We start from the raw sequence: 21,010 nt of genomic DNA, 5'->3' as shown, positions 1-21,010 counted from the left end.
CACGAACTTGTAAGTCAATTTCAGATAGGTGTCCGGATACTTTTGATCACATTGTGTACCTGCACGAACTTTGAAGCAATTAGGAAACTACAAAAAATGGAAGAAAATGACGATGTAAATTCATATTCGTTGTTAACAAATTTCTCTATTTAAGAAACGCCTTTCCGGCTACTGCCAGTCTGCCTTTCCAATGCTCTGTACTTCCTCCATCGTCAGTTATTTTGCAGCCTAAATAGCAAATTGCATCTCCTGTTTTTACTGTCTCATTTTCTGATCTAACTGCATCAGCATCACTTAGTTTAATTCAGCTACAATCTATTTATTTTACTTTCACTCACATTCATCTTATAACATCTTGTCGAGGAACTGTCCATTCAGTCAAGCTGAACTTCCAGTGCCTATAGTTCAGCTTGAAAATTGAAAATAAAGAAATTGCTAAATAATTTAATTTAAAGAACGGCTAGCAATGTGGACCTTATATGAAAACTAAAAAATAAATACCTGATTCAGTTGCAGTTTTTCTGCAGTTATTCGTTCGTCATGACAGCAGAAAGTCCAAAGATCCTTTAATGATGTGCAAGCTTACAGATGATATATTAAGTGGAACAGAAGAGGCAGTGTTTTTTGCTTTCAAAGTTGGCTGGGTTACTCATTATCTTAAATGAATGGACATAATCAATCCATGCATTTTTAACAAATTCAAAACTCATGAAATCTGTACAATAATAAAATTTTTATGGCGATGACCACATTTTCCCGCCTGGAAAGGATGAAACAAATTCTTGGTGAAAAAGAGTTCACGCGTAAAAACGCGAAAAGGATGATAGAAGCAGTGACCAAGTATGTAGTTTCGACAAATAGTTGTCATAATAATGGACACTGAGAGGTGATTACCAAGGAACAGGTGCTAAGGTAAGATTCTCATAAAACAGGGTAGATGAATTATCAGGAAATCAGAAATGACACTAAATGTAGTATGTAAAGAGCTTAGTACAACATGGTTTGCAGATGGCTAAGTGGATAAACCGTAATGATAATAATAATTATTACTACTACTATTACCACTAATACTATTACTGCTACTACTACTACTACTACTAATGTAATAATAATAAAATAAAAGGAAGGCTTCTGAAGTACCAATAAAGATGGAAACAGAGGGCGGTAACATTATTGAAGATCCAGGGAATGTAAAAGATCTCTGGAAAGAACATTTTAAGAAGCTGTTTAACGCTGAGGAGCAGGTACATGAGGAAACAACAAATAATGGAGAAATTGAGAGAAGTTGGGAAGCAGAATTAGGACAAATTACACGGGAAGAAATGGAAAAATCTGTGAAGAAGATGAATGGGGGGAAAGCCCCAGGACCTGATGAAGTATCAGTGGACATGATAAGAGCGGCAGGTCCAGTGGGAATGCAGTGGCTGTACAGAGTACTACCAAGCGTGTGGAGAAATAGTACAATACCTGACGACTGGAGAACAGGAGACATTGTTCCTATCTTCAAGGAAGGCAATAAAAGACTTTGTAAAAACTACAGAGGAATAACCCTTATGAGTCATACAGCCAAGATTTTTGAAAGAATTTTACTAAATCGAATAAGTGAAAAGATAGAAAAGGAGCTGAGTGAAGAACAGCATGGGTTTAGGAAAGGAAGAAGCACGATCGACCTGATATTTTCTATCCGGCAATTGATGGAAAAAAGTTGGGAGTATAACAAAAGGATGATAATGGTTTTTATAGACATAGAAAAGGCATATGACTCAGTTGACAGGGAAAGACTCTGGGAAGAAATGAAGAAGATAGATATAGAAGATGGATACATTAATGTTATAAAGACAATGTACAGAGGACACAATTGTAGAATTAGAACACCATTGGAGAACTCTGAATACTTTGAAATAAGACAAGGACTTAAGCAAGGAAGTATTCTATCTCCTGCACTTTTTAATGTTGTGATGGAGGGAATGAATAGGGCAGTTAAAGATATAGTAAAAGAAAAAGACAAAAATATGATTTTTGCAGATGATATGGTAATATGGGGTGATAAAGAGGTAGATGTACAGTTACAGCTTGATGCGTGGAAGGAAATAATGAAAAGGTATGGATTAAAAATAAATAAAGATAAGAGTGAAGTAATGGTATTTGGAAGAGAGAAAGGAATCAACGGAAATATTACCTTGAATGGAGAACCCCTTAAAGTGGTAGAAAGTTTCACTTATTTAGGGAGTGAAATATCTAGGGATGGAAGAATAACTAAGGAAATTAATAGGAGGTTACAGAAGGGAGGTAATTTCTACCAAACAATAAAACACCTGATTTGGAATAAAGAAGTTTCAGAAAGAGCAAAACTCCTTATGTATAAGAATTATTACATCCCTATTGTCACCTATGGTGGAGAAACATGGACAATGACAGAAAGGGACTGGAGCAGACTGCAAGCAGGCGAAATGAAATTTCTCAGAGCAGTTAAGGGAAAAAAAAGAATGGACAGAGTAAGGAATGTAGAGATTAGAAAGGACCTCAAACAAGAAAGTAGATAGAAGAAATTGAAAGAAAGAGATTAAGATGGTATGGGCATGTTAAGAGGATGTATGGGCAGAGACTCCCCAAAATTATGGAAGAACTAAAGATGGATTAGAAAAGACCTAGAGGGCGCCCAAGAACACGGTGGAAAATGGGAGTGAGAATATCTGTAGAATGAGAGGTGTGATCTGGTAGCAAGTAGAGGAAGAAAAGTGGTGGGAGGACCGAGCCAAATGGAGAGGACTCATCAGCACCCAGACCCGGCAGTAGCTGGAGCGAGATTCGGATGTAGATAGAATAATAATAAAGACATTTCCGGAGTGTTTGCAAGCTTCTAACTTTTCTGAAAGAGGCGACTGTCTGCTGGACTCATACCATTCTAATTACAGTCTATAATACGGAACAAAAATTGCGTAATCAAGAATAAATTATCGAAGAAAAATGATATGACCATTATTAGTATAACTGATAATGTCAGCAACAAATAATCAACATTTTCTGAAGTAACATCAAATAAGAGCTTCAGCATATCACTGAATAGAATGAAGGACCACGTTGATGAATAATGAAATAATACCTGCACAGCCTCCTTCGGATAAGTTTATAGTTTTTGGCATGCACTGGCGATGCACACTGAAGGTCCAGCCACCGAGAGCCGATAACGTTACACATATATTGGACACTCTTCTTAAAAATCAGCAGGCAGCGGGATAAAATGTTTTCAATGATGATTGGGCAGTATGGTACCTTGTGGTCAGCAGCTATGCTCATGAGATGTAGATGGAAACAACTTTTGCTCAGGTTGAACATACTCAAATTTCATGGAAGTCAAGATGGTCGATCGTATACCATGGTACCTAGTACAATGCATCAGAATAAGTGTTTTCGAAGCCTTCACCCTTCGAATATTAAAGCTACAAATTAGGCGTTTATAGGGCTAGTGCAATGCATCAAAATACGTGTCTTCGTAGCCTTCAACCTTCGAATATTCAAACTACAAATGAGGCATTTATATAGTCAGGCTAATAACAGGTCGCATATCTTAGAAATATCGTTTGTATTTGGTTTCAATGATGGCCACATGAGCCCCCAGGTGACTAATATGCTTCTGTGTACACTTTCTACCAGTGAGTGTCGAACATGGTAGTGAGACGGAACCTGGATATCATTAGCCATCTCATTTATCACAAATTTTGTGTCTTCCCACAGGAACTGATATGTTTCGAAAGTTTTAAATCTAATGATTACTGCATCCATTAACACTATTATTATTATTATTATTAGTTACCACTCATAAAGTGCGCATGTTGTATTGACAACTCACTACAAATGTAAGGTCCGACGTAAGAAATGGCCTGGAAGTCCTAACATTGCCAAATGAAACAAATAAATAAATAAGTAGAATACCATACTGTAGCATTGGGTGTCATCTCAAAATGCCATCGCTTACTTGTATCGCTGTTTAATATTTACGTTTTTACTGCGATTACTTCATAATGGTTCAAATGGCTCTGAGCACTGTGGGACTCAACTCCTGAGGTCATCAGTCCCCTAGAACTTAGAACTACTTAAATCTAACTAACCTAAGGACATCACACACATCCAAGCCCGAGGCAGGATTCGAACCTGCGACCGTAGCGATCGCGCGGTTCCAGACTGCATAGCCTAGAACCGCTCGGCCACTCCGGCCGGCTTACTTAATAATGCTTCACTTTCTTTGTGCGGCATCCCTCTATCGAGAATTAAGTGTTGCATGGAAAAGTTGGTTCGGCCGTCTGGAGTATCGGCGTAAAGAGCTAAGTACTGACCCTGGCTGGCAGTGGGCGGCCGTGATGACGAACTTGTTGGTGATGAGGACGCCGCCGCACTTGTTCTTGGTGAAGAGGCCAAGCCACGTGGTCTCGCGCACCAGCGCCTGCCACGGCCACTCGCCGAACGTGGCGCCCTTGCCGCCCACGATGCGTCCCGTCTTCACCGTCTGCATCAGCGGCCGCACGCCGCACTCTGCAACACAGCGTCATCACACAAGCTTCAGCTTATTGACGAGAGAGATTCTGTTGCCTAATTACACAGCTCGTCATTATAGCTACAGGGATAGCAAGTAACGAAATTTTACCTATGATGCGTACACAATATAAATCACAAAGAGGGTCCCACAGGGTTCAATTTTGGGTCCACTCCTATTCTTTATACAGGGTGTTAGAAAAAGGTACGGTTGAACTTTCAGGAAACATTCCTCACACACAAATAAAGAAAAGATGTGTTGTGGACATGTGTCTAGAAACGCTTAATTTCCATGTTAGAGCTCATTTTAGTTTCGTCAGTATGTACTGTACTTCCTCGATTCACCACCAGTTGGCCCAATTGAAGGAAGGTAATGTTGACTTCGGTGCTTGCGTTGACATGCGACTCATTGCTCTACAGTACTAGCATCAAGCACATCAGTACGTAGCATCAAGAGGTTAGTGTTCATCACGAACGTGGTTTTGCAGTCAGTGCAATGTTTACAAATGCGGAGTTGGCAGATGCCCATTTGATGTACGGATTAGCACGGGGCAATAGCCGTGGCGCGGTACGTTTGTATGGAGACAGATTTCCAGAACGAAGGTGTCCCGACGGGAAGACGTTCGAAGCAATTGATCGGCGTCTTAGGGAGCACGGAACATTCCAGCCTATGACTCGCGACTGGGGAAGACCTAGAACGACGAGGACACCTGCATTGGACGAGGCAATTCGTGCAGTTGACGATAACCCTAATGTCAGCGTCAGAGAAGTTGCTGCTGTACAAGGTAACGTTGACCACGTCACTGTATGGAGAGTGCTACAGGAGAACCAGTTGTTTCCGTACCATGTACAGCGTGTGCAGGCACTATCAGCAGCTGATTGGCCTCCACGGGTGTCAATCCTCATTTGAGTGCAAATGTTCTCTTTACGGATGAGGCTTCATTCCAACATGATCAAATTGTAAATTTTCACAATCAACATGTGTGGGCTGACGAGGATCCGCACGCAATTGTGCAATCACGTCATCAACACAGATTTTCTGTGAACGTTTGGGCAGGCATTGTTGGTGATGTCTTGATTGGGCCCCATTTTCTTCCATCTACGCTCAATGAAGCACGTTATCATGATTTCATACGGGATACTCTACCTGTGCTGCTAGAACATGTGCCTTTACAAGTACGACACAACATGTGATTCCTGCACGATGGAGCTCCTGCACATTTCAGTCGAAGTGTTCGTATGCTTCTCAACAACAGATTCGGTGACTGATGGATTGGTAGAGGCGGACCAATTCCATGGCCTCCACGCTCTCCTGGCCTCAACCCTCTTGACATTCATTTATGGGGGCATTTGAAAGCTCTTGTCTACGCAACCGCAGTACCAAATGTAGAGACTCTTCGTGCTCGTATTGTGGACGGCTGTGATACAATACGCCATTCTCCAGGGCTGCATCAGCGCATCAGGGATTCCATGCGACGGAGGGTGAATGCATGTATCCTCGCTAACGGAGGACATTTTGAACATTTCCTGTAACAAAGTGTTTGAAGTCACGCTGGTACGTTCTGTTGCTGTGTGTTTCCATTCCATGATTAATGTGATTTGAAGAGAAGTAATACAATGAGCTCTAACATGGAAAGTAAGCGTTTCTGGGCACATGTCCACATAACATATTTTCTTTCTTTGTGTGTGAGGAATGTTTCCTGAAAGTTTGGCCGTACTTTTTTGTAACACCCTGTATATGTGATTGGTCTTCAACTTAAGATTCAATAAGCAGAATTGGTACTTTTGCAGACGATACTAGTTTTATAATAAACTGCATTAGAGAGAAAGCAAAAGAAGAGACTATAAATGATGTTGTCAAAATAATTATTACAAGATTCTCAGAAAATGGACTCTCCCTAAATAAAAAAAAACACACTATATTCTGTTCTGTACAACAAACAGGGTCATACTAACATTGGTGTAGTAAATGAGCAGGAGTAGTAACTGGAGTATAATGTTCCATATTTTTGAGTTTACATTTTGATGACAACTTGAACTGGAAGAAGCATATTACTCCGTTTCTCAAACAAAGAAATCAGCTGCTTTTGCTATGCGTGTAATTGCTAATCTTGGAAACAAGCAAATTAAATTTTTGGCATATTTTGTACATGCTCACTCAATAATGTCTTATGGAATAATTTTCTGTTTAACTCACAACTTAGAAAAGAAAGTACTGATGGCACAAAAACGAGCAGTAAGAATAGTATATGGTGTTTACCTACGAATGTCCTGTAGGTACCTTATCAAGAACCTTTGCTTTTCAACTGCGCCGTCAAAATATATACGAGGGTTATTCGGAAAGTAAGGAACTATCGATGGTGAAATGGAAAATACAGTGAAAAACTGATGAAGCTTTGCACAGATGCGTTGGGCACAGTGTCTAGTATGCCCATTGATCGCATCATGTCGCTCTTTTCAGTTCTGAGCTCACAGTGAGAACGTAAAGATGGCTAGAAATTAGCGTCTCCCGCCAAGTGTGAGGGCCTGGCGAAAGATTTCGCCTGAAGCTATGCAATCCACATAACATAACTGTCATGTGGTTCCTTCTACACGACAGTTCTCGACCGCATTCTGCAGGGGCAATGAAGATGCTCCTGTAGTGTTTTTGATGGGAAGTGTTTGATCACCTGTACAATACAGCCCACAATTGACTACCCCTGAGTTTCAGCTCTGCTCAAATGAACCGCTCGCTATGAAGACAATATTTTCACACAGACAACGAGCTGCAGTCCAGAGTAGAAAATTGTCGAAAACCATTGGCAGCTGTCTTCTATGACGAACTCTACGACAGAAGACTAAACCTGGGTGGCGTCTGTGTAGAGAAGTAGCTGGAAGGTGTAACTAACCGTTGCAAATAAAACAGTTTTGATTTTCACTGTGGTCTCCATTTCACGACCTATCGTTCCTTACTTTCCGAACAGCCCTCGTATATTCGTTTACGAAATTCGTCATAAATAATCCGTGGCAGTTTGAGAAGAACAGTGAGATCCGTACCTACAATACCAAAGCGGAAAAAGACTATCATTACCTATTATTAAAGCTGTCATTGGCTCGGAAAGGAGTTCAATATGCAGCAGCAAAAATCATTGAGCATTTTTCCAATGACGTAAAAGTTTGACAGGTAGCAAAGCAAATTTTAAGTCTAACCTAAAATAATTTCTACTGGAAAATTCCTTTTTAATCCATGGACCAATGTTTATTTAAAATCTGGTAGCCTGTAAAAAAGCTAAAAAATAAAAGGACTTGGAAAACACATGCTTTAAGTGTGGCTGTATGAGTAGGACTAAATAAATAATGTGTGCATTAATGTTAACACTAATCATGCATTTATATCCTGTTAACTGTCTCGTTCTACATCATTTCGATAACGGAATCGTTCAAATGATATATGGAACATGTAACTAACTAAATAACTAACTAACTACTAGGTGATTTGGAGGCATACGGAGTGCGCAGTTTAGTACACGGAGTTGCACCTAAGGCAGTAAGAACGGCTCTAATGCGGCTGGACATCAAGACTGTGGTGTCACCGCCAGACACCACACTTGCTAGGTGGTAGCCTTTAAATCGGCCGCGGTCCGTTAGTACACGTCGGACCCGCGTGTCGCCACTGTCAGTGATTGCAGACCGAGCGCCGCCACACGGCAGCTCTAGAGACACGTCATAGCACTCGCCCCAGTTGTACAGCAGACTTTGCTAGCGATGCTACACTGACAAATACGCTCTCATTTGCCGAGACGATAGTTAGCATAGCCTTCAGCTACGTCAATTGCTACGACCTAGCAAGGCGCCATTACCAGTGTATATTGAGATTATATAAAGTATCAACAAGAGCGATGTTCACCAATTATGGAATAAAGTTAAATATTACATCAACTACGTACTTTATTTGCTATATTAACTACTTTACACTGTTCCAGACCTCACGCAAGCCTGCGTGAGCTTATAGCGTGCATTTCGGCCTCCTCTAGCAACACTACAAAGACAAACTGAGCTTAGACGACAGGTACTGGTACGCCATTCCATCCTGATTTAACTCTATACCAGAGTTTATCAGCAGCACAGGCTGAAGCTAGGCAATCCCATCCAGACTCTAAGAAACCACGACCAGTAATATGCAGAATGTACTGGGCAGGGCAACAGTCGAATACCCACCGTATCGACAGGACAGCAGGGTAACATGGAGTCGTGCGTTATGCTGTTGAAATTTAACGTCCCGATGACATCGACTTCACTGTGCAGTCACTGGCCTTAATGTGTCAGAAGTGTAATGTCTCCTGTGAAGGCACACAGTTCAGTGTGTGTCAAAGGTATCCATACTACACACTCGATCTGTCTCCAGAATTCAGAGCAATCGAGCGAGGTGGCGCAATGGTTAGCGCGCTGGACTCTCATTCCGGGGGACGATGGTTCAAATCAGGGTCCTCCCATCCAGATTTAGGTCTTCCATGATTTTCGTAAATCGCTCTAGGCAAATGCCGGGATTTTCTTTTGAGTTAGTACGTCTTATTTCCATTCTCCCATCCGAGCGTGTGTTCTGCTCCGTCTCTAATGACCTCGATGTCGACGGGTCGTTAAACACTGATCAACCTTCTTTTTAATTCAGAGCACATAAATAGTCTATCACAGATTTTTCAACCGTATAAGTAACACAATAATTTGAGAATTCTGTTAGCAGCAGGAACTGCCGATTGACAGTTACATTATTATCTCTGTTCTCTTGCAGTTACGTGCTGTTGAATGCATAGCCCGAGTTCCCGCCTTCAGGAGGGTGTTCACATACTTTTGACCATATAGTGCATTTCGTAAATATTCACTAATAATTCCTTTATGTGTATATTGTCGCTGCATCTATCAGTTCACTCAAAGCATCGAGCAGATCCCAACTGAAAACCTTACAACGGGCTCCATTAATTACTATCTATATTTTGCCGTCTTTCGCTAAAGAAATATTGTTTGATTGAGAATCTGAAACAGAGTATCAGCATCCTTTCATTCGTCATTTTCACAGTGGTCCCTTACGACAGATATGGTTTTCTGAGCTGTTATTTGACGAATGAAAAAGGCGTTTCAGAACATTAGTGTTCTCGTAAATAAAACTCTTTTTCTGTAACCAACTAATCCTCACACAAACATTTTTCTGGCATATATAAGAACTAAAGGTGATGTACACATATATTGTTATGCATAGATAGACACAAAAGACCCTTACATCAGGATCTCAATTGCGTTAGCGTGAGAGTAATGTTGTAGGAGGTTTTTCGCGTCCATATAGTTGATTTCTGCACCTATTCCCCTTCTCCGCCTGACAATCGTAACATAACAATAAAAACACGAAAACTTGTAGAACAAAAAAGGATATCGCGGAGACATGGCTTAGCCACAGCGGCAGATTAAAACTGTGTGGCGGACCGAGACTCGAACTCGGGACCTTTGCTTTCCGCGGGCAAGTGCCTTACCATCTGAGCTACCCAAGTAAGACTCACGCCCCCTCCTCGCAGTTTTACTTCCGCCAGTACCTCGTCTCCTACCTTCCAAGGAGACCTTCTGCAAAGTTTGGAAGGTAGGAGACGAGGTACTGGCGGAAGTAAAGCTGTGAGAAGGGGGCGTGAGTCGTGCTTGGGTAGCTCAGATGGTAGAGCACTTGCTCGCGAAATGCAAAGGTCCCGAGTTCGAGTCTCCGTCCGCCACACAGTTTTAATCTGCCAGGAAGTTCATATCAGCGCACACACCGCTGCACAGAGTGAAAATCTCATTCTTGTAGATCAAAATTTAGACTATTTACAAACAGATGGCGTACATTGCTTCTCTCCAAATTAATTTCAGATGGTGTGAAGTCAAGAAGGGAGTCTAGCCACAGAAATAAAAAAAGGGAAGATAAAACATTTCAAGATTATTCTAAAGCAGTTGCGAAAAAGATCAAAGGGTGGCTGAAACGGAATGCGATAGTAATTTCAGCTGTTAGTGCGCCTTCGGATGTCTTTCCACCCATTATCTACGTAACAGCGATGTCGCAAACACCAGAAAAGTATTTTAAAATATAGTTAACAAGCTAGAAGAGTATTAAAATTGGACAAAACCTGCCGCTGTTCACTTAAATTGTTACTGGAAGGCGGTGTAAGAAGGCAATAATGTTATAACATTGTTCTACAAGCCGTTATGGTGGCTTTTGAAACCATACCCTCTGTTTCTCCTTCGTGTAACTCCTAAGGTGTTGGTAAAGATGGAATGTCTCACCCAACCAGAAAAATCCCTTGATCGGACAATGCCACCCCCCTCCCCCCCCTCCCCCCCCCCCCCTCCCAATGACCACTAGGTGACGAAGGACGGGTGCCAGTCGAATGTAGAAAATACTAACTGCCTAGATTCCACAGCTGTTGCCCGTGGAAGTCGAGCAGGACCGATTTTTCTATAGTTATAAGGATTCCATATTCTCTATATCTCTATTATGTGACAGATAATGATGATCGTCTAAAGTACGAAATACATCATTTTTCTTTTTTTAGCCAAGGTCTTGCAGTACCTTTCTTCATTGAAATACACCCTAAGATAAAAAAAAAAACAGAAATTATCCCAATGGGATGGAAATCGGTAGATATAAGAGGGGCGTTTGAAAAGTCCGTGCAAAATCCGAGAGATGGCACCACCGGCGCGTATCGAGGTCATGTTTAGTTAGTAGCATCTTTGGAAAGAGCGCACACCAAGTTTCAACCATATTGGTCTATTTATTTGTGTTTGGCATTCGTGTGAATCAAGGAAGTCGAGTGATTGTCAAAAAATGGACGAAGAAGAATTTTGTGTGGTGATTAAACATTACTTTATGAAAGGCAAAACGCCTCAGGAGACTAAAGACAAGCTTGATAAATATTACGGTGACTCTTCACCGTCGATTAGAACAGTTCATAAGTGGTTTCAAAATTTTCGAAGTGGCCATATGAGCACAAGTGATGCTGACCGTTCTGGACTCCCTGTGGAGGTTACGACTCCAGAAATCATTGATAAAATCCATGATATGGTGATGGATGACAGAAGAGTTAAAGTGCGTGAGATTGCTAGTGCTGTGGTCATCTCGAATGAACGGGTACATAATATTTTGCATAAACATTTGGACATGAGAAAGCTTTCCGCAAGATGGGTTCCGCGACTGCTCACGCTTGACGAAAAACGGAATCGTGTAGAGTGTTGCAAGCATAGTTTGCAACTGTTCAGGAAGAATCCGCAGGACTTTAAGCGTCGTTTCGTCACTGTGGATGAAACATGGATACATTAAGATACTCCTGAGACCAAACAACAATCTAAACAATGTGTTACCAAGGGAGAATCTGCACCAAAAAAGGCGAAGACCAGTCCTTCGGCCGGAAAGGTTATGGCGACTGTCTTTTGGGATTCGCAAGGGATAATCCTCATCGACTACCCGGAAAAGGGTAAAACTATTACAGGTGCATATTATCCATTGTTACTGGACCGTTTGAAAACCGAGCTGCAAGAAAAACGCCGGCGATTGTACCACAAAAAAGTCCTTTTCCATCACAATGCACCAGCACACACCTCAGCAGTTGTGGTCGCAAAATTAATGGAAATAGGATTCCAACTCGTTTCACATCCTCCCTCTTCTTCAGACTTGGCTTCCTCAGACTACTATTTGTTCCCCAATTTGAAGAAATGGCTGGCGGGACGAAGATTTTATTCAAACGAGGAGGTGATTGCAGCAACTAATAGCTATTCTGCAGACTTGGACAATTCCTATTATTCGGAAGGGATCAACAAATTAGAATAGCGTTGATCGAAGTGTACGAGTCTAAAAGGAGACTATGTCGAAAAATAAAAAAGGCTTACCCCCAACACTTAAGTAGTTTTCATTTTTGCACGGACTTTTCAAACGCCCCTCGTAATGTACATGTACAGACAAACAAGTATTTAAAATTTAGAAAAAATTGGATGGTTTATCCAAGAGAAAGATCTTCACAAATTGAGCAAGTCAATAACGCGTTGGTTCACGTCTGGTCCTAATGTAAGCACTTGATTGAGTGATTGATTGATTGACTGAAATGTTGGACGTCATGTGGAATATCGTGCCAAATTCTGACTGACTTATTGAATTGTTGGATGTCCTCTTGAGGGATATCCTGACATATTCTGTCAAATTAATGCGTTAGATCGTCAAAATCCCGAACTGGATGGAGGGCCTTGCCCATAATACTCCAAACGTTCTCAGCTGGGAAGAGATCCTGAGACCTTGCCGGCCAAGGTGTGGCTTGGAAAACACGGAGACAAGCAGTAGAAACTCTCGGCGTGTGCGGCCGGGCATTATCTTGCTGAATTGTAAGACCAGGATTTCTTGCCATGAAGGGCAACAAACCGGCGCGTAGAATATCGTCGACGTTCCGCTCTGTTGTAAGGGTGCCGCGGATGACAACCAAAGATATCCTGCTATGAAATGAAATGGCATCCCAGACCATAACTCCTGGTTGTCGGGCAGTATGGCGGGTGGCAGACAGGTTGGTATTCCACCGAAGTCCGTGGCGGCTCCAGACACGTCTTTGCTTGTCATCGGGGCCCAATCCGAAGCAGGACTCATCACTGAAGACAATTCTATTCCAGTCAGTGAGATGCCAGGCCGAAGAAGTATGCGTGGTCATATATGAACTCCATGTCGCCTTGTTCTCCACTTTAATAGCTGACCGTGTATGTCTTACACTTGACCAAATGCTTGCCCTGTTGCATCGTTCACTGCTCGCCTTACGGAATGCTTTCTCTGCACTCTACATAATACTGGCGTAAATGAGACAGGGGCGATTTTTGTATCGAGTGCTTGTTTTTTACTGAAAATTAGTTGGTGTAACCCGTCTTCTCAACACATATATCACTGCAGTAGTTTGTGATAGGAGACGTGGTGCAACTTTTTTCTTCGCAGTACCAGCACTTCACTACAACGTACGTTCATTTGAAAAATTTTCTACTGTTTTGATCCTAGGATTCGTCCCGTCTGCCCCCCCTCCCCCCCCCCTCCCCTGGTACGCTCCATCAAACTGTTGCAAATAGTGAGAAACATCCAGTATAGTAGCCCCAGTACACAGGGTGGTCCACTGATCGTGACCGGGCCAAATATCTCACGAAATAAGCGTCAAACGAAAAAACTACTAAGAACGAAACCTGTCTAGCTTGAAGGGGTAACCAGATGGCGCTATGGTTGGCCCGCTAGATGGTACTGCCATAGATCAAACGGATATCAACTGCGTTTTTTTTTTTTTTAAATAGGAACCCCACCTACTTGGACATCGTCATTTGTTGCAGGTCGTGGTTGACGTCTCACCTGTGGCTGAACAATTCCTCTTTCCTTAAATAACGTAACTATCCGGCAAACGGTCCGGACACTTGGATGGTGTCGTCCAGGATACCGAGCAGCATCCATAGCACACGCCCGTTGGGCATTTTGGTCACAATAGCCATACATCAACACGATATCGACCTTTTCCGCAATTGGTAAAAGGTCCATTTTACCACGGGTAATGTATCACGAAGCAAATACCGTCCGCACTGGCGGAATGTTACGTGATACCACGTACTTATACGTTTGTGACTATTACAGCGCCATTCATCACAAAGCGAAAGAAGTGGTCCGAATAAAACATTCATATTTCTTTACGTACTACACGAATATGTAATTAAAAAAATTGGGGTTCCTATTTTAAAAAACGCAGTTGATATCCATTTGACCTATGGCAGACCGAGCGAGGTGGCGCAGTGGCTAGCACACTGGACTCGCATGCGGGAGGACGACGGTTCAATCCCACGTCCGGCCATCCTGATTTAGGTTTTCCGTGACTTCCCTAAATCGATCCAGGCAAATGCCGGGATGGTTCCTTTGAAAGGCCACGGCCGACTTCCTTCCCCGTCCTTCCCTAATCCGATGAAACCGATTACCTTGCTGTCTGGTCTCCTTCCCCAAACAACCTAACCCAACCTATGGCAGCGCCATCCAGCGGGCCAACCATAGCGCCATCTGGTTTCCCCCTTCACGCTAGACGAGTTTCGTTCTTTGTAGTTTTTTCGTTTGATGCTTACTTCGTGAGATATTTGGCCCGGTCGCTATCAATGGACCACCCTGTATAACTGAATTTGTCGTGTACACCAATGAACTGAAAATGTTTAATCTGTCGGTCGGGTAATTGTGCCTTCCATGGGTACGCTGTGAGCTATGATGCTTTCGCTAACAATCCCTGCAGGAGCTGCATAAATAACTGGAAGTAAGTTTAAAGTATGTTGAATATAGGTGTCAGAGATGCATCAGTGTCTCTTACCATTCCTGTAATCGATTGGCTTTGGCGTGGTGGTTGCCGTCGCCTCTGTCTCTGTTGAGAGATCGGGCTTTTCTGTGACGAGGGCCGTCGTCTCCGCCTCGACGGCGGCCTGTGCAGCAGTCGTCCTCGCGGTAGTCGTGGTAGTCGTGGTAGTGGTGGTGGTGGTGGTGGTGGTGGTGGTGGGTGTGGTCGAGACGGTGGTGGTCGTGGTGGGCCGAGGTCGCGTCGAGCTGGGCCGCTTAGTCGGCCTCCGCGTCGTCGACGGTCTGGTCGTCGAACCCGCCGGCGGCCGCCTGTCGTGTTGCAAGTCACTCCTTGTATCATAGCAGCTCACCCACAACACAACAGCAATGCGTATGCAACAGTGAACAGTGTGGTTCGTGAAGTGTTTCCTGGAACCAAGGCCGCTCTGCGGTTATGCGTTCCACCAACATTGGCGAGTTCGTGATCCGTTTCTCATATGTGGAATCCACTTTTGAGTTTCCATAGATTCTGAAAGCAATTCCATTAGTTTTAATTGTGTAATGGTTAGCCAAGTGTCCATTTCTTGGAGAAAATCGAGCGAACTGCTCTGTCTCTGAAGATTCTGATCTTGGCGAAAGGTGCAGATCCGCAACCACCACCACCACCACCACCAACACCGCCACCATCACCGACACGTTTCCACTGTTCTTGCATAAACATTGCTGCATTGATGATTTAAGATAATTTTCTTGATTAACTCTGGATGCAAACGTTAGAATTCTTTAACTGTCTGAAACGACATTAGACATAAATTCTCTAGAAAAGTAGAATATGGAGTATATGCAAGAGCCATTTACATCAAATCTGTTCCATCAAAAAACTCTGTAATATGTTTCTTTAAGTAGTACTTACGCTATTAATGGGAAACAACATTCAGCAGTTTGATTGGTTTTCATTTGGAAAGTTTTAACATGTCATTTACGAAAAATACTAAATATCAGCTGTTACCTTTTTAGAGATATCTCTGGAATGCTGTCTTCACCTTAGTTAAAAGTTATTAATTTTTTTTGGAGATAATCATCATTTTTAATACTACAAGTTCTTGGCGTGAATTACAGAATCCTTCGGTATTAAAGACATAGCTTACGAGTTGGCAAGCGTCATGTCAATATTTTTATTTGCTCTCAGCTGTTACTCTCGAGTTTAATGGTATTTTACTCGATGGCCATTGAACATACAAACGGCATAAATGAATATGAGTTTTCTTAATTCATATCCAAATATAACTAGCGTAAAGTACAGTTGTTCTAAGATTTGGACGTTGAAGAAACAGCTATCATCTATTCCGTAACAAGTTTGCTTACCGGAGGAATGAAAGTCGTCATTGATATCATCAGACATCATGCACCCCCACGAGAATGGTCGAGCGAAATTGCCGCGGCCATGTTTTCTGCTCCTCTTTAGATTCGTTGGAAATCTCCGCTAAATTGTACCTTCATTAATCTGTAAAACATTATCTTCTTCTGCTCGATACGTATTTACTGTTGGGTCAGTGCATCATGGTGGGAAACAGATTGGTTATAACTTGCATGTGTATGCTGTCATGTGGTCTCTTATGGGAGGAGGCCGGCAGGTGTGAAACACAGAATGATATGAAATTTCGCACAGATATTCTTCAGTGAAATGAATTTAAATCTATTTCTTCTTTTAGTTTGACACTTTGTAGTTTTTGAGGAAATCGAAATAGAAATTTTTTGTGTCGCACAAGTCCGAATGTCTACAAACCATTTGGGCAGGGGCGCGTGAAGGTGTCATGCTTCGGGAGCATAGACACGGTTTAAATTCCGTCTTCAGATGTTCAGAAAAAAGGCAGTCTATGTAAAATAACTTTTTTGGAAAATAATCGTTGCAATGTTCAATAACATTTTATTCGTTTGATGTGGAAGAAATCGCGAATTCTAGTCAAATTCTAATTTTCGTTTCCTTTCGCGGTTAATATTTATTTCATTGCATATTAGTATGTTACTATAAACTTATACTTTCATATCAAAAACAATCCAAACACCATTACACTATGACATTAACGTAATTTCAGCTTACACATTCTGCACTTCACGAGCGTTGCTATGTAACTTCTCGTAGAAACAGCAGAAACACAATGCTTTGGTAGACCAAATGTTGCAAATAAATGACACGATTTGCACTGGCACTGCTTCCCCATCTAATGGATAATGAAATGCCGATTATGTTTTGGAAAGTATGTTTTAATAAGCCCTCAATATCTGGAGGGGGACTTCAATCCGAGTCCGTAAATTATGGCACTGACGCCTTTACTATTTGACAACCTGACCATTTCGCAACTAGTTGTAGCCGTTAATATTCAACAAACAATAAACTTCTGTGTCGGTTTTACAGAGAAAGTAACTGTGGAATGTGAAGTTAAAGGTCGAAATAGGTGACGATTTCTTTTAGTGAAGAACGAATGTGTGGAATATCATCTATATCCGTGACTCACAGTTGCAACCTAATCCTTTTTAGTTTAAATATTTGTTTAAATGAAGTTTAGTGACGCAGAATACGATATAATAACGCCAACAAGAAGATAATGGACTTTATGTAAACTACGCGGAACTAAAATAAAGAGAAAAATTAGCGGAAGATGATCAATATTTTTTTACAAGTTGAGTACTGCATACAAATAAAATTAGTCCGCAAGAAATGTGGGTTACCTAGGTATACAGCTAAATATGAGTTTCGTTTTAAATTATCGCCTATGGCTTAAAATATCAACACTTAAAATAAGTGTAAAGGTTTTCGCTGGAAACGGAATAACCAGTTAAATACTAATGGACTTTGAAATGTTCTAACTACAGCAAAATGATACGGTTCTCTCATGGGTTACTAGATGAGACAGAGAGAATAATACTTGAAATCAAAGAAATGTATGTCAAAAGACAATTGCAAGAACATATACACAAAATACTGAGGGAAGGAAGGTTAGCGTTGAATGTCCTGTCGACGTCAACATTATTCGATGTGGAGCTCTAGCTTTTAGACAAATGTAGGGAAACCAATCGAGCGTGGTCGTGTTGAAAAGTCGTTTTGCCATTTACCTGTACTGGTTTGATGTTACTATAATGTTTCATTAGAATGAGGGGGCACATAGGTGAATAAAATTAAATAGTGCCTCGGAGATTAATGGATTACTGTTGGCGAAGGAGAAATTACGAGGCTAGGAAGAGCAGTGGTTAATGTATGAGACTCGTACTCTGTAGCAATTGAGTTCAAATTTCCCTCCGGCTCTTCAGATTTAGGTTTCGCGTTTTTTCTCCCACATCGTATAAATTGAATGCAGGTATGGTTTCTGTAGGACACACAGCTAACTTCCTTCGCCTTTATTGTCCTACCCGAGATTTTGCTCCGTCTTTACGAGCACATCGTCTATGGGATATTGAATCCTGATCTTCTTCCTTTGGGAAGCGAAACTTGGAATGGTATTATCGCATCTGAGTTTCGAAGTTGCTACGCACCTTTGGACATGGAGATAAGCTGACTCTAGATGTAGAGTGTTGGTGATGGCTACCTTTTGGTAGCACATAGTGGATTCGTGCACCGGCTCCTCATGTGGTGTGGTTAAATTAATTGTGGTCAGATGATGGTTATGGTAATCGAAACCAGTCACAGTCAACGGACTGTTACTTTTTATTCTTATATAAAGTAAAAGATCGAAGGAATTCCCACATGTTGCCAAGATTACTGTAAGACTATAACACAGTATATCACACTATGCTGCAGTGCTCTTTCGTATTTGTCGATGTTGTTTCATCAAGAATATAAGTATTTTCTTTGTTTCTTTGTCGATGATGATCAATTGTAATATAGTGGTATTAATTTGAAGTAAGCAGATGCAAACGATTTCATACATTTGGGAAAGTAAACACACTGGCAGTGACATGGATATTGTATTGCATAGAATCAAAGATATGATCTGGATGGTATAATGCGCACAGAATGCCAGTTTCCGCTAGATGCGCAGATGGCAGGGCAGGCGTGGGAAGAACAGTAATGATGGGGGTTACTGGCAGGCGCTGTAGGGGAAATACCGAGCACTGGAGGAGAAGTGCCTTTCTAAACTGAAGCCTACACAAACATTCTCTGTAAATGTTAAGTGGGGCCCTCCACACCTATACTTGCATGGTAGTCATTCAAAACGATCTACTCTCACTTATGCTTTGGTTAGTCTCTAAAAAGAATTTTGCCAAAAACGCAGTGATTTATTTTCGCCTGGCTTGTTAACCATTAACTTTCAGAGAAGCATCATGAGTGGCGAATTTTGAGTAAAACCTACACATTTCTCTGGTTGCCACGTTAAAATTTGCTTCTTTTGCCAAAACACAGCGGAGTTTACACAGTCTCACCTCACTAATATGTCATGCAGACGCAGCTGAAAAGAATTCTGAGAAAGCGGTTTATTAAGCGAGGAACTGGGGAAAAGTAAAGTCAGTATATCATGAAAAAGCATATCCTTGGTACAAAATAAAAGTGTAACGACTTCACTTACGTTGTTTCAAAACCCATAGTATTTCTCATTTCACTGGCTATCGATGGCCCTTAAAAATTACGTTCTTTCATTGGGAAAGTCCGTAATTAGTGGAATAACACGGTAGATAATGAAGTTTTGGATAATAACCATATAGCAAAATACTCTCCTCTTTGTATGCTATCATTTACCAAAATCTCATTTCGATATCTCAAACCATTTATGAAATATAAAGAATGGTGTGGATATTCCACTCGGGCTTTATCGACGGCGCAGTGCGATCGCAAATGAGTGCGCTACGTCAGATCAGTTTTCTCAAGAGAGATAGAGACCTTCACCCAAGTGCAAATAAATATTCAATATGTTACCTAAATTTCATATGCAGCAACATATAGTGTAATGAGCACCAAACTCAAAATAATAGCGAGCCCTCCTTTTCAGTGCAAACTTTTTCGAATATCGGACAGTGTCTTACTGCCACGTAAATATCACAATAACTATGAACATTAACGAAATGGTGGGCACATCATAATGAATCTGACACATTAAACTACAAATGAAGCAAATATGAAAATTTTTGTCGAATAGTTTCTGTAAAATCGTTTGAGAAAGATTACAGGGTGTGCGCCCCGATTCTGTCATCGCCAAACGGCCGAAAGGTTTCAGACACTGTCGGCCTCCCCTTCCGAACAAACGAATGAACTCGCCCAGCGCTTTGGACGAAAATTGGTCACTGCGCATCGGACACCGTATCCTATGCAGACTATACGTACAATCTGCGACGAACGAAAGAGCGAGAGGTCGGAAGTAAGCAGTGAAAGATCTGCGAGGAAAAAGCGCGAGCAAGTGAGTGTATGTGACTACAGCGTGGAGGCAAGTGTGCAGCAAGGCCTGGTGGATGTCAAGTGGAAGTAGTTATGCAGACCACAGTACAGTGTACATTAATGAAGAGGCTTACGAGAATTATACAGGAAAACTACTGTGTGGCTAAAGGATATTTAAAAACTACTCACAACTGGAAGATGAGCCATGGTCAATGTAACTGCGGCCGACGAACTATTACGTTGCGCCAAGAGCTTCAAGTGAAGTAAGACTGTACCATTTGAGGCAACCAGCAATGTAAAAGACTTGCCAGTTTTGTAAAGTTTTCTTTAGATGATATCTTTAATGTGTGTGACTTAGTCATAGCCTTATAGTATTTACTGCTGTAAGCAGGGTCGATGTCTTATCATTGTAACAGCCGAGAATCGTATTATGAATGAGAGAAATATTTCAATATAAAAATGATGAATTCGCCACAAAGTAAAGCTAAACTTCTCTCTTGAATTGAAAGAGAAATTCCTGCTGTAAGCAGGGTCGATGTCTTATCATTGTAACAGCCGAGAATCGTATTATGAATGAGAGAAATATTTCAATATAAAAATGATGAATTCGCCACAAAGTAAAGCTAAACTTCTCTCTTGAATTGAAAGAGAAATTCCTTTTAGTTAATCAAAGCCATTACGTAAATTTTGGACTTCAGCAATATTAATTAACTATTTGAAAGTTATGTTCATACTCTGCTGAAATTCTGGAATCTGGCAGAAGATAGTGGATTTTATAAACTTCTTCAAATAAACTCATCAAAAAAAGT

The 21,010-nt window shown here is 41.4% G+C and overlaps 1 protein-coding gene across 1 annotated transcript in view; it reads right to left on the bottom strand.

The window, feature by feature from the left end:
- LOC126183935 (serine protease filzig) overlaps positions 1–21,010 on the bottom strand; it is a 160,293-nt gene that overhangs the window by 15,657 nt on the left and 123,626 nt on the right. The window contains exons 5-6 of the mRNA XM_049926282.1: positions 14,874–15,166; positions 4,335–4,530 (exon numbers count right to left, since the gene is read on the bottom strand). Coding sequence (XP_049782239.1) covers positions 4,335–4,530; positions 14,874–15,166 — 489 coding nt within the window. The remainder of the gene's footprint in view (positions 1–4,334; positions 4,531–14,873; positions 15,167–21,010) is intronic.

This window comes from Schistocerca cancellata, chromosome 4 (genome assembly GCF_023864275.1).
Source record: "Schistocerca cancellata isolate TAMUIC-IGC-003103 chromosome 4, iqSchCanc2.1, whole genome shotgun sequence".
Lineage (NCBI taxonomy): Eukaryota > Metazoa > Arthropoda > Insecta > Orthoptera > Acrididae > Schistocerca > Schistocerca cancellata.
The sequence above is the reverse complement of the archived record's forward strand: the minus strand, read 5'-3'. Positions and strand labels throughout refer to the sequence as shown.